Source organism: Penicillium chermesinum (assembly GCF_028974085.1).
Source record: "Penicillium chermesinum strain IBT 19713 chromosome Unknown utg000002l:1.0-5270490.0:1.0-5274688.0, whole genome shotgun sequence".
Taxonomy (NCBI): domain Eukaryota; kingdom Fungi; phylum Ascomycota; class Eurotiomycetes; order Eurotiales; family Aspergillaceae; genus Penicillium; species Penicillium chermesinum.
In genome coordinates this window covers 1,716,109-1,729,405 of record NW_026695312.1, presented here as the reverse complement: position 1 = coordinate 1,729,405, position 13,297 = coordinate 1,716,109, and the positions used below count along the sequence as shown (strand labels likewise).

Sequence of the window (13,297 nt, the reverse complement as noted above, 5' to 3'; positions counted from 1 at the left end):
GAGCTTCGATTGGGCGACGGGGGGTTTTGGTCGGCGTTGACACTAAAAGTTCTGCCGGAGCGGTGTGGTACATCCCACTTTTGTAAAAGAGTCATACTCCAACTCCAATTTCCGCTTCGTGTCCATTCTGCTCGTGTTCTCGCTTCCCAGAGCATTTCCTCGACGAGCGCTTGATCTACCTCACCATGGCTAGCCAAGAAGCTGAAGTTCCCACCAAGGCTGCCGATGCCACTCAAACTCTGCCCGATCGCACCGTCGCAAACCCCGCCGAACCTGAAGGTGAAAGCAAAAATGCCGTCAAGAAGGCTCAGAAGGCTCTGAAGCTCGCTGAGGAGAAGGCCAAGAAGGCCGCGAACAAGGCCGCTGGAAAGCAGGAGCCTAAGAAGGCTGCTCCTTCCAAAAAGAAGAGCGATGGTCCTGCGCTCATTGGTATTGATGTAAAGTCGCTTGGGTTCGATTATTTATTTCGTTTATCATTTGCTAATGGGTTACTGCAACAATAGGTCGGAAAGTCCGAAGAGTGAGATATCCCTCTCCGCCCTGAGTGCTTTTCTTTATTGCGCAACAAATCGGATACTCGCCGTTCCAATCTAAACAATAACTAATTATCAACAATAGTTTCCCTGGATGGTATCAGCAAGTCTTGACCAAGGGTGACATGCTTGACTACTACGATTTAAGTCTACACCAGAAGTGCATTAAATGGGACGAAGGCTAATAAACTTAGCAGGTCTCTGGCTGCTTCATCCTGAAACCGGCTTCGTTCTTCATCTGGGAGGAGATCCAGAATTTCTTCAACAAGAAAATCAAGTCAATTGGTACGTCGAGTGATAGGATTACCCCGCGCGTTCGATGTGAAATAAACATTCATGCCACGGGGAAATTTTGCAGGAGCTGAGGAGTCTTCATGCTACTTGAGCTCTTTGATCGGAACAGACTGACAATTTTTAAGGCGTCCGCAACTGCTCATTCCCGCTCTTTGTATCAGAGGACGTTCTCCAGAAAGAGAAGGACCACATCGAGGGATTTGCTGCGTAAGTGGCCTCAAAATGGCACATCATGTCCAACGTATCTCAGCTAATTTATTCTCTTTATACTGCAGAGAAGTGGCGTGGGTCACACATGCGTGAGTGTATCTAGTGATCCTTCCCTTTAGACAGTCACTGACAACATGTCCAGTGGGTCTACTCCCCTGGAGAAAAAGATTGCTATCCGTCCCACTAGTGAGACTGTTATGTATGTTCCCTTTGCTTATCTTGGACTTCCAACCTCTTATCTAATATTTCCTCAGGTATCCATACTATGCTAAGTGGATTCGCTCTCACCGAGATCTCCCACTTTGCCTGAACCAATGGTCAGTATTTGAGAAAAAATTGAATCCGCTTTTTATCTGACAGGTTCTTGAAATAGGAACTCTGTCGTTCGATGGGAGTTCAAGAACCCCCAGCCATTTTTGCGTACTCGTGAATTCTTGTGGCAGGAAGGTCACACAGCTCATCTGACTGGTGTGTTACTCTAATTACTTTTCTTATCTGCTTCGCTAATACCCTTTCCACAGAGGGCGAGGCTCGCCAGGAAGTTCTGCAGATTCTCGACTGGTATGCCGCAGTCTACGAAGAATTGCTGGGTAAGTCGTCCTGGATCACCCAATAGAATTTTCACTAAATCAAATTAAGCCTGCCCCGTTGTTAAGGGCCAGAAGACCGAGAAGGAGAAGTTCGCTGGTGGCTCCTACACTACCACCGTTGAGGGTTACATTCCTGCCACTGGACGTGGTATTCAAGGTGCTACTTCTCACGGCTTGGGCCAGAACTTTAGTAAGATGTTCGGCATCACTGTTGAGGATCCTTCTGCCAAGGGTGATGAGAAGAAGCCCCCTCTTCACGTCTGGCAAAACTCCTGGGGTCTCTCCACCCGTTCGCTGGGTGTCATGTAGGTTTCTGCTCTGCTCAGCGATTCAGACAACCATCTCTAACATAGTCTAGGGTCATGACCCACTCTGATGATAAGGGTCTTGTTCTGCCTCCCCGTGTTGCAGAGACTCAGGTTATTGTTATTCCAGTCGGTCTCACCGCGAAGTATGTTCTAAACAAGGTTCTCGTTCATCTGGATATCTGCTGATCCCTGTCAATAGGGCTTCCGACGAGGAGCGCGCCAAAATAGACACTGCCGTCGACGAGATTATTGCCACCCTTGAGGGTGCTGGAGTTCGTGCTAAGAGCGATAAGCGTACTGGCTACTCTCCTGGATGGAAGTTCAACCAAGCTGAAGTAAGTTCTTTCTAACAGCTTGCATTCACCAAATGACTGACGGGTAATTTTTACAGCTTGGCGGTATCCCATTGCGACTTGAGGTTGGGCCCGGAGAACTGGCCGGTAACTTCGTTTCCACTGCCCGTCGTGACATCCTCGGAAAGGACGGCAAGGGCTCGATTCCCATTCCGGAGCTGGCTACTGCCGTTCCTGCCCTTCTGGAGACTATCCAGAAAGATCTTTACAACCGAGGTAAGTAAGGCCTTTCAATATCTTCTGGGATCGATAAACTGACAGAAACAAGCGAACGCCGAGTACACGGCCCACCGAAAGGTCATCACCGACTGGGAGGTTTGTGGACACCATTCTATTGGGTTTAGGTCCTTTCGCTAACAAGTATTTGTCAGTCTTTTGTTCCCCACCTTAACGCGAAGAACGTCATCGTCGCTCCATTCTGTCTCGTCGAGGAGTGTGAGGACCAGATCAAGGATATGAGCGCTCGCAAGGCTGAGGAGGAAACTGGCCAAGCCGAGGATGCCAAAGCTCCCAGCATGGGTGCTAAGTCTCTTTGCATTCCCTTCGAGCAGCCCTCGCAACTCGAGCAGGGAGCCAAGTGCATTAACCCCAAGTGGTAAGCTGCCCCACGTAATATTGAAAACCAAAGTTTTGACTAACGGCCTCAGCTCTCGCCCTGCTGAAAAATGGACCATGTTCGGCCGTGAGTATTGCCTTGCCCCTTTAAATCCTAAAATAGAAACTAACAAGTCGGACAGGCTCTTACTAAGCTGGTCATTTGTAAATTGCCAACTTCATACCGAAATAACATCTCTCCCTAACTCTGGGAAGCGCTACTAATAGGACCTGGACTTATCTGGTATCTTTACCAGGAGAGGATGAGAGAACTGAGCGGAGAAGAGAAAGCCTGGACATTGATTAAATCTCGAGCCATGACTTCAAAAATGGTTCCTTGCATGTGGAGCATGACAGGTCATTCTTGATCGGTCACCAAATTTTTGCGATTGTGTTACGTGCACTCGGAGTTGTGACAGGGTTAAATAGCTAGGGGGGCCATGGGGATGAGGCCATGAGAAGTATGAGTGATGTCTTTCCTACGATTAGTTTCCTGTTAGAAATGAAAATATCTATCTATATAAGCTCATCTGTTGTCTGCTAGGTCATGGGGCTGGCTGGATTTAGAGACAGAGAGATCGATTACCAGTACACCACAGGCGGCTCCCTTTTGTATATGGCCTAACTAGCGTGGCCTCAACTTGAAGTGCTTGAATTCGTCGTTCTCAGCTACCATCAATAGGATTATATACGAATTACAAGGCGGAATCAGGCTCCTGAAGGTCAATCGAGCATCCGCAGAAATGGATGTGCAAAATTATCCATGAGCTAGTACTTGGGTCCGACGAAAGTTCTGGAAATACTTTCCTCCACTTGGGCAATATATGATACACGAAAGAAATGTATGAAATAGCAAACACCTCCCAAGATATGCAAACCCAGAAAAGTTATTAATAACAACAAAATCGAACAAGAGGGCTGTAAATTTTAAGGCCACCTGACCGGGAGTTATAGACAGAAAAAGGAGATAGCGGAGCGCAATGTTAAGAGTTGGGTGGATGTGATGGTTTCGTTTTGAGACAATAGAGGACGGCTGGGCAGGGAAGGTGATATACTGTGAGACCACACATGTTGGTAATGCCAGAATCGCTGTGATAGAATATATACTGAAAATAAGCAGGGTGCTTTTTGAGAAGAGGCGTCATGAACTTCGTGATGCTTGGAGCAGGAAACGAATGAAGTAGTGTGTTCACACCATGTGGATGAGATTAATATGTCTCGACGGACCGTGTCCCGCGAAGCTGCATTCTGGCACGTGCAATAGGGCCAAGTCTCTGCGGAGGATGGTTTCCAGATCGTTCACGCTGGGGCCAATTCATGAGCTTTTGAGCCTCGGTGGGAGTAGATGCTTCAACCATGTAGTGGACGTTGTTTAGGTCAACGCCCTCGATTTGCACACGGGGAGGCGTAACACCCACGCTGGGAAGATGGATGATGTCGTCGTCGCTCTCATCAATTGACAGGCTACTCTTGCTGTCTTTTGAAGGCGTCGAGTGTGCTTGCATTGAATACACCGTCCCCGACACTCGTCGACTTGGTACAGCAGCCTCTGCCTTCGTAGTCCGAGAAGGTAGAACGGAATTACTAGCTGACTCCGAATTACCTCGCTGACGAGAGTTTGTAGTCTTGTTTGTGCTGCTAGCACGAGCAAGAACGTCCATATAGGTGAGTGGCTGGCCTTTGTTCGGTTTACTTGCCGCTGGAAGTGGTGTCTGAGAATCGGCTACTAGGCTTGGCGACGGAGCAGGGGCATCTGTATGCCGGCGGTGTCTAGGAGATGATGCAACCCGGCGGATGATTTTGTCGTAACTCTTGGATGGCACAATACTGGATATACTGCGACCAGATTCAGAGTTGCGCTTCGGCCTTTTGAAGGAGCCCTTGGTTCTGATCTTGGTCGTCTGCTTAGCAGATGCATTCCGGTCCAATTTTTCCTTTTCAGTCTCATCGAAAGTCGTGGTATGTGACGGCGTGAAAAGAGGCCCTTTAGTAGCAGAGATAGGCACATGCTGGAAAGCCTCATGCGAGTTGATTTCACGAACGATTGCATCCTGCAGAGTCTCATAGGTTGGATGAGGACTCATGGACTGAGTAGACATGTAAGCTTTGGTGAATAGTTCCATCATTTCTGAGGCTTTGAATCGGGGTGAAGGTGTTGGGTCTGTTGGAGTTGGGGCAGGCAATGGGCTGTTCAACACCTCTGCTATGCTTGGGGCCCGTTTTAGGTCGACGGTGGAAGGAGTGGGAGGTTGGATAGCCTTATGCGTCATCTTTGGCCGGCCTGTAGCGGCCAGTTGAGTATTGATCGATAGATCTCTCACATTTTTTCTTGAAACCGAGCCCGACGAAGCAGACGGAGATCGAGGTTTAGAGTTCAAAGAAGACTTTCGAGCCGTGAGAGGAACAGGTGACTGAGCAACTGGAGATCCACTACCATTGACATGAACTGGCAGGGTAGGGCTATCTGGTAACGGAGTCCTGCTCCATGAGCTGCCTTGCCTGTGTTCTGATGGAACACCCAAGCGCAGCGACGACGAACCAGGCGATTTATTGGCTTTGACTGTAGACAGGGTGGGTTCCGACCGCTGTGCCCGGACCGGGCCCCTCTTTTGCGGTACCCAAGATCCCCTTGCAGCTTCAGATCGATTTCGGAGGTCACTCTCCGAAGTCCAATTAGGCTTGCTGGGATGCTTCCGTGAGTCTCTACTCAAATTGCGCACTCTGCCAGGTGCAGCCGGCGACGAACGGAGGCTCAAAGATGACATTGAACGTTTCGAGTTTTGTGCAATGTTACGGTCTGCAACATCCTCTTGGTAGAAATTCGGTAATATTCCCGCGCTCTTGGTCCCAGCTCGATATTGAAGCCGCAGGAACCGAGTCATGTTTCTTTCCGCAACGTCTTCATTATAGGGGCTTGTAGGTGGGGGTTGGAGCTGATGGCTAGGCTCTGGGGACCGATCAGGTGCAAGAATCGCCTCCATGAGATCGATATGTCGCAGCTTAGGGCGGCTGGGAAGTTGGGGAAGTTCTTTCTCCATGGGCAGGTATGATTGGGATGTCTGGGGTCGAGCAGCCAAATGCTCATGTAGATCTTCGAATTGTCTTTCGATGTCCTCGAAGTGATGGGAGGCATCTAAAGCCCGTGAGATCCTGCGACTAGCCGAGGGGGTTGCTGGAGAGGGCGGGCCGGGGGATAAATGGCCTCCATAGCTGTCACGAGTATACAACTCCCTCATACTGGATTCCTGCTCCACTGTCGACCCAGGGCGTGTGGTAGGCCTCGACGAGCCGCGATCTTGAAACAGTTTCCTTAAATAAACCATTGCGAATCATGGATTAGACGGTCTCTGTGCGGCCCGTTAAATGTCAGTGGTTTCAAATCCAACGGCACAAAACGTGCTCTGAGCACAAGTGACGTAGGGGCAAAATTTCCAAAACCCTTGATAGCGCAAAAGCTAGACCAATGGGCCATTAGAGAGTCGCGTTCGAGGCCCATAGAATCATGGCATTATCTTGAATGGCATAAATGGAGCAATCGCCTCGAGGATCTCATCTTGGAGAGATAGAGAGGGAGAAAAAGTTCGACAGGTCCGGAGAACGGAGAATAGCCTCCAAGATGGAACATGACTAGAGGAGATTGACCTTGTCAAGTTCCACCATGTCGATCCCTCCCCATTTAGAGATGTGCCTGGATCCAGGGGGAAGTGGCCCAGTCTTTCTCCATGATCCGGTGCCGCGGGTCCAGAACGGGGCCAGTCCGCAGGTGCGAACACTAGAAAGTTAACACGGGCACAACTACGGAGTACCAAGACAAGCCCGACGCTCAAAAAAGGGCTGGTGGCTGGAATCCTTGAGAGTTCCTGCGAATTCCGGTGCATCGTTGCCCTTCCAACTGGATGTGCCTATATACATCCAATGTCGCTCGTTCACGCATCCACAATGGGCCCAGATGTTGACAGCCGGTACGACTGGACCAGCCCCTGCAACTAGCAGAGCCCGTAGCAGAGCCCGCCCAGAGATATGGCTCTGGCTTCAGCCATAGGCCAACAAAGCTTGAGAGTACCTTTGGGTATGGAACAGTCCCCACTGTGACAGGAACGCATACTGTAATTAGTACGATAATCAGCCACGGGTAAGGAAAGGCTAGCGCTCGTCCGCCACAGGCACCTAAAATCCTCGTTTCAGGCGGAAACGGCCTGGGGAATTCAATGCCGACCCAGCAGAGCTACACTGGCAAGGCTAGGAAAGTTAATAGAGCTCGAGGGAATGCAGAAGGTGGGGACGAGAAAAGAAATTGGCGGGCGATGGGGAACCTAATTTCCGCACGGATCGCGATTGGTGTGATGAGGAGATCGACAGGCTGTGAAGTGGGACTCGTTCTTAGGGGCACGAGCCTGTGGACCGAGTGCCATTTTTGGAGACCTTTCTTGGAGAATCGCGCCATTCCGATTGCTCGAGATCCAGCATGCAAGAGCCACTAAAAGCCACCGACTGGAGCGGACCGTAAGCTTGGACAGAACAAAGGAATCACACATGAAAGAGGGGAGGTGGAGGAGGTGAAAAAGGCCAAAAATCGAGCTGTGGGGTGAGGAAAAGCAGCGAATCGTCATTACCGAAGGTGCCCTGGTGGCCATCGAATTGTATTGTTGATGCAGCACTGAAACGGCGGCAGTTCAGGTCCGCTCTGAACCGTGGAACCCAGCTTAGCTCTAGGTTATTCTAGGTTATTACCAGGTGCTATGGGTGTTATTTTCAGGGATTCCCGTCCTTTGGCAGGTTCCAGGCCAACCCACTATCTAACGATCAAGAATAAAGTCGGTATTACATTACTTGAGACAGAGTGGTTGGTTCTTTGAGTCAGAATTACCCCGGGGAACAGCTCCCGTATCTCCCGTTCCCAACAGAATCACTGATATTGGCCAACGATTATGGAGCTTGTTCAAGCTCCACATCCCCCCCTAAATCGCCTTTCTAGGCGATCGATCGATACCCGATTACGATAGGATGGCTTTATGATACGATCGTCATGTACTTGTATGGAGAATGTTCCCCTTAGGGAATAAGGTGCGGAAGCACAGTGCACTGTACATCACACCGATGATCTCCTTGAGAAATTCGAGGCACTGTGCCTTAACCTAATCACGTCGGGACGGGTCCTAGAGCGAAGCTAAACAGGGACAGAGTACTCCGTGCTCCGTAGTATGTTCCCTAATGAACTTCGCATGCTGTTTGATTGGATCTTCGTATGCACACGGGCTATTCTAATGCTCCTCCTTAGAGGGGAGTAGCGTGCAGATCAACATTGATGTTGACTTGAGCTGGGATTTATGCAAAAAGCCTCTCAATACCGACCGCATTACTGTACATAAAAGAATGGACATGTTGCCCCTGAATCGCGGAACACCTCAAGTTGTCTCTACCGTCACATTTCTACAGGCATAGCATACGTCGTGAATAAACATGAAGTACATATGCAAAGTACCAGTGTTCACGCCTAATATACGCATGCAGGGCCTGTCAGCCTGCATGTGATGGATCAAGCGTTCCTCCTGTCCTTCAGGGACTGAGGGTTGTCGAAGTCTCGAACCGGTTCTCCAGCCGTGCTTTCCCCGCCTCCTGTTTCACATTGCGCGTGCTGGAGGATTGAACTTTATCTGGTATCTTGTCCGAATCTAGCTGTAATTGAGCACGTTCTTCGCCCATGCACGTCCCCCAAGCCAACAAGCCCGGATAGTTATGCGCCATCGGAGATTGACAAAACCAGGGGCTCACGTGTGCAGAGTGGCTCTGCGGCCTCGGCTGATAGTTTATCCGGATCAAGTTGGCGTGTTACTATAGCCGCACGTGATTTGGATAGCCCTGGCTGTTGGTGATTAATTTGGCCACTCCGAACTATAGGAGATCTATGCGACCAGCGACAGAACATTATCTTACTGTAGAGAATCAAATTGAAATGGAAAAGCTAGTGTATCTTGTTCCAAGTAGCTAGGACTTCGGTACGTTCATCACATGGTGATGGCGATGGAATGTAGGAACATGGTCCCCGTAAAGTTGAAAAGGAAGATCAATAGGAAGAGCAAGAGCGAGAGTAATAGAAGTGGCAAGGGCAAGGAAAGCTGCAAGAGCAATCAAAATTCGAAGATAAAGCCAAGGCATGATCGAAAGAGAACAAGCAAGGCAGAAGTAAAGCCCAGCCAGAGAGGACTAGACAATCATTTCAAAATTCGCCCCAGAGTCATCATCCTCTTCCTTGACAGTAGCAGTCATAGTGAGGTTGTCTTCTTGGGAGTCCCTGGGGAAATCTCCTTCAAGTCACTGTCGGTGGAATTTTCGTTGTAATGTTCGTCGTTGTGCTCATCGTGGACGTCAGGATCTGTTGTAGTGGAAAGAGACTTTTGGCACGCGATGTTGATCTTGGCCGTAACAGGCTCATTGTCGCCATTGTCGTCTCCAGTGGCACCATCCGAGTCGGACTCTTTTTCAGGAGGCGCAAAAGACTTCATGAAGTCGCGGACACGGTAGAAGCGGTATTGGGCGGCCGTAGCAGTGATTCCGTAGGCCTCGCCAACTGCTTTCCAGTCGACCTGCAAAATGAATATTGTTAGAACTATTGACGATCTAGGCCTTTTGTGGGGTCTCTGTTTTCCCCCAGAGGCTGTGAGTGTCACTTACGGGGCCTTTCTTGTTCTTGAAACAAAGCCATAGTAGCGTGAGTTTCCCTTCAAGGAACGCTGTCCGCGGGTTTGATTTAGCAACGCGGGGGCCCGAAGCCTTGTGCGAGGAGGCCTTCTTTCCAGGTGCCATATTCGTAAGTTTGGTGAGCCGCAGTAAGTAGGAAGTGAGGGCGATGAGAGAGGAATAACCGAACTGAAGAGAGGCGTGATATGGAAGGCGGCGGCGGAAACGATTGTGAGTTGCTCGCAAGGTGAGAGAAGCGAGTCTGAGGTCTGAAAGCCTGGTGAGTCAGGCGGAAGTTGGGTCTGGTCGATGCAGACCGGGAAAGAAGAACCTAGAGCTGGGTCAAAGGTCGATGAGAGGCACAATCCAACAATCGATGGAGGCAATTGGAAAGTAACCCCCCAAGAACTTGAGCCGCGTCTTTCCTCACTACATACCCGCGACCATTTGATTATGCTCCCCCGGCAAGTCCTCACGAACCGAGGCTTCCTCCACGTCAGGCAGCGGCGCTTCGGCCACCGCTAACTCCTAACGGGAGGGCTAATGCTTGCCGACCATCTCCTGTCCGAGATGGTTCTCGATGCCATGCCACTGATACAACAAAGTGTTGTATGGGAAGCCCGTTTTTCTAGACACGAGCTTAAGGTCAGGCATCTGTATCTTCAGTTAGTTAAATGTCCATGGCCAAACACGCTTCGTTTCTGGGAGCTGGAAGCTAGTTACGTACGGTCATCTCAGGGTTGCGGCTCTTCATGGACGCAAGGACGCAGTTCCAGAGGAGCTCGACATTCTGCTGGGAAACCAGCTCGGCCTTCGAGTAGCTGACTACCCTTGTCCCTCCAACGGCGCCTTGGGCTGCTCCCAATGTTCCACCAGCGGCCGACTTGGGAATCAGATCGTGGCCGAGGTGATTTTCCACGCCGTGCCACTGGTACAACAAGGTGTTGTAGGGAATCTGGGTTAGCTCCGACACCAACCGCAGGAATGGCAGCTGAAAGTCAAGTTAGTTGAACGTTGCTAACCAAGGATCCTTCATCTCGGGGCACCCAATGACTACTTACGGCCACCGGAGGATCAGCGCTCTGCATGGCCACAAGTAGGATGTTCCAGAGGAGCACGATGTTTTGCTGGGACACCAGCTTGGCCTTGGAGTAGCTGACTACCCCCGTCTTCTTCCCCTTGCGGGCCACAGCGGAACCCGACTTCTTGTTGGCCTTGCCCTTGGCCCCGGCCTTGGTGATTTTGCCCTTGGCCCGGGACTTTTTGGCTTGTCCCTTAGCCGGGGCCTTGGACTTGGCAAAGCCTTTGCGAGCCATCTCTATAGCAGAGTTAGCTCGAGGACTGGGGGGGATGGAGAGATGTGGGGATGGGGGGCGGGGGAGGATGGTAGCATCAATATTATACACGTACCTCCAAGTTCTTTGGTTGTTGTTGTTGTGATAATGGTGGTGGTGATGGTGGTGGTGGTGGTTCTGCACAGGTTGTGCAGGAGCTTGTACTCGGTCTGGTTGTGTCAAGATGCGAGTGGTGAGAGGGAGAAGAAAGAAAGAAAGAGGATGGAGGAGAACTGAGGATATTTATGTTTACAGTCGAGGGCCCCTCGTTCGACTTTCTGGGGGCCCCGTTTTTATTCACTGCCACCGATAGACTATCAATGGTATAACGGTCCCTTGGTGCGTACCATCTCTAAAATATGGAAATACAATACTTCAGTCTTCATCTACATGTCATAAGGAAGCTATTGGTATACATATCATATGTATGAATAAAAAGAATGACGCGTGTGGGTTAGGTAAGAGTTGGGAAACGAAGTCTTTAGTATGGTATGCATTAAAACTTCGTGCCCTAAAAATCACTCCGAAAAATCATCATATTGTGAAATACTTCAAGATGCTATCATTCCTTTCGCGTGCAATCTGTGAAACATAAAATTTCGAGACTCCAGCTTCAAGTCCATAGAATTAGCAAGCTAATGATATACATATTATATGTAAATTCAAAAATATTGCGCGAGCAGGTGTTGTTCACATTAGAACGAAGAATCTACTAGGGCATGCATCAAACTTTCGTGCCTTAAAAATCACCATCGTGTGAAAGCCTTCAAGACGCTATCAACCCCTTTCGCGTGTAACCTATTAAAACATGCAAATTTAGGATTTCAGTTTCATCTCCGCAGAATTAGCAAGCTATCCATATTAATATTACGTATTAATTAAATAAAAATTACGCGGTCAGGCGATGTTCAGGACAGAACGAAGGCTGTAGTATAATACGCATCAAAATTTCGTGCCCTAAAATTCACCGCACTGTGACAGACTCCACGACGCTATCACCCGCTCTCGCGTGCAATGATGGAATATGGGAGTTTTAAAGAATCCAGATTCATGTCCATAGAGTTAGCAAGCTAATGATATACATATTATATGTGAATTGAGAAACATCGCGCGAGCACGTGATGTTGATGATGGAACGAAGGATATACTAGGGCACGCATCAGATTTTCGTGCCCTAAAAATCTCCATCTTGTGAAAGACTTCAAGATGGCACCACCCGCTTGCGCGCAATACCCCTGGAATATAGAACCTCAGAGTGGCATCTTTCTATCCATAAACTTAGCAAGTTATCTGTATCGATATTATATCCAAATTTGATAAGGCCGCGCGAGTTGGTAAAGTCTAAATGGAACGAAGGCTCCATCAAGGCATGCACCAAAATTTTGTTCCCTTCCCAATAAGCTTTATTTTCCGTCAAACGTATTATGTGCATCGAGCGGTAGTTAGTGTTACCTTGCATCTACACTTTAATTTATGAACTCTAGCCATCCCCCGATGCCTACCATGATCTACTAGTAGGTACTCTAGAGGTACTCGTTACTAACACTATTGACCGCCGCGATATAGACCACCCGTGAGCAATTTGGTATCATATTCGAGTCATACATAACACAGATAGAATAATACTAGTAGCCACAAAGAGCCAGACTCTAATTACTAGTCCTTGTTGATTGGGAAGTTACAATGGCTTTTACATGAAGAAATCGTATGAACTTGAAGATAAATTCCGTAAAGGTGATCCTAAAGGTCAAAGCATAAAAAGTTCCCGAATCATAAAGTTCCCGGATCCGCAGTTAGGCTATGGCTGAGAGCAGAACCATGGTGCAGATCAGCGATGAATCGAGCGAAGCAAAAGGCAAAACTAAAGAGCAAACCCCCGAGGGTAATTTTCTTTCCCGCGTCTCACCCATCCAGGGCAACATCGAATCCGCAAGGCACAACCCGCGTGGAATCTTTTGAGAGGCGCTTAGTATTCATAATCATCCTCCTCGTCGTCTTCATCGGAATCATAATAATCGTCATCCTTGACGGAGCTTCCTTCCTGATGCTCGCCAGTAAGATCAACGGACTCCTTCTCCGCGGTAGCCCCCGTCGTGGTTCGGACAGGGCCACTCTGGGAGGATCGGGTGGTTCGCTGAGTGGCAGAGCTGCTGGGACCACCAGATCCTGCAGCACCTGCGTTGTTGTTGCCATCGAGGCTTTTGAAGTAGTTGCGCAGTGTGTAGAACCGCTGGTGCGCCGCGTGGCGGGAAATGCCCAGGCGATCGGCAATTGTCTGGTAGTCCGGTTTCTGAAAGATTGTTAGAATCAGAATATCTACGTGTTCCATTGGTGGCTTCACATACATGCTCGCTTGTCTCGTAGCACAGCCAGAGGAGAAGGAAATTGTCGTGGGTCATGATG

The 13,297-nt window shown here is 49.3% G+C and overlaps 5 protein-coding genes across 5 annotated transcripts; 1 reads left to right on the top strand and 4 right to left on the bottom strand.

Annotated features, from left to right (window-relative positions):
- Nucleotides 1–185: 185 nt before the first annotated feature.
- On the top strand, nucleotides 186–3,036 carry N7468_001461 (proline--tRNA ligase; the record flags this gene model as incomplete). The annotated part of the gene is made up of 16 exons (XM_058470758.1): nucleotides 186–437; nucleotides 731–818; nucleotides 953–1,034; nucleotides 1,103–1,126; nucleotides 1,180–1,236; nucleotides 1,292–1,354; nucleotides 1,411–1,505; nucleotides 1,559–1,627; nucleotides 1,677–1,932; nucleotides 1,986–2,078; nucleotides 2,135–2,270; nucleotides 2,327–2,504; nucleotides 2,557–2,603; nucleotides 2,660–2,883; nucleotides 2,936–2,970; nucleotides 3,026–3,036. The coding sequence occupies 16 exons, from the start codon at nucleotides 186–188 to the stop codon at nucleotides 3,034–3,036; spliced, it is 1,710 nt and encodes a 569-aa protein (XP_058333899.1).
- A 1,054-nt stretch (nucleotides 3,037–4,090) lies between these two features.
- On the bottom strand, nucleotides 4,091–6,205 carry N7468_001460 (uncharacterized protein; the record flags this gene model as incomplete). The annotated part of the gene is made up of 1 exon (XM_058470757.1): nucleotides 4,091–6,205. One exon carries the CDS (start codon nucleotides 6,203–6,205, stop codon nucleotides 4,091–4,093), a length of 2,115 nt encoding a protein of 704 aa, XP_058333898.1.
- A 2,940-nt stretch (nucleotides 6,206–9,145) lies between these two features.
- N7468_001459 (uncharacterized protein) lies at nucleotides 9,146–9,686 on the bottom strand (the record flags this gene model as incomplete). Its single annotated transcript, XM_058470756.1, has 2 exons — nucleotides 9,146–9,466; nucleotides 9,555–9,686. The coding sequence occupies 2 exons, from the start codon at nucleotides 9,684–9,686 to the stop codon at nucleotides 9,146–9,148; spliced, it is 453 nt and encodes a 150-aa protein (XP_058333897.1).
- A 414-nt stretch (nucleotides 9,687–10,100) lies between these two features.
- Nucleotides 10,101–10,876, bottom strand: N7468_001458 (uncharacterized protein; the record flags this gene model as incomplete). Its single annotated transcript, XM_058470755.1, has 3 exons — nucleotides 10,101–10,214; nucleotides 10,288–10,551; nucleotides 10,622–10,876. 3 exons carry the CDS (start codon nucleotides 10,874–10,876, stop codon nucleotides 10,101–10,103), a joined length of 633 nt encoding a protein of 210 aa, XP_058333896.1.
- A 1,984-nt stretch (nucleotides 10,877–12,860) lies between these two features.
- Nucleotides 12,861–13,241, bottom strand: N7468_001457 (uncharacterized protein; the record flags this gene model as incomplete). The annotated part of the gene is made up of 1 exon (XM_058470754.1): nucleotides 12,861–13,241. One exon carries the CDS (start codon nucleotides 13,239–13,241, stop codon nucleotides 12,861–12,863), a length of 381 nt encoding a protein of 126 aa, XP_058333895.1.
- Between the last annotated feature and the right edge of the window lie 56 nt (nucleotides 13,242–13,297).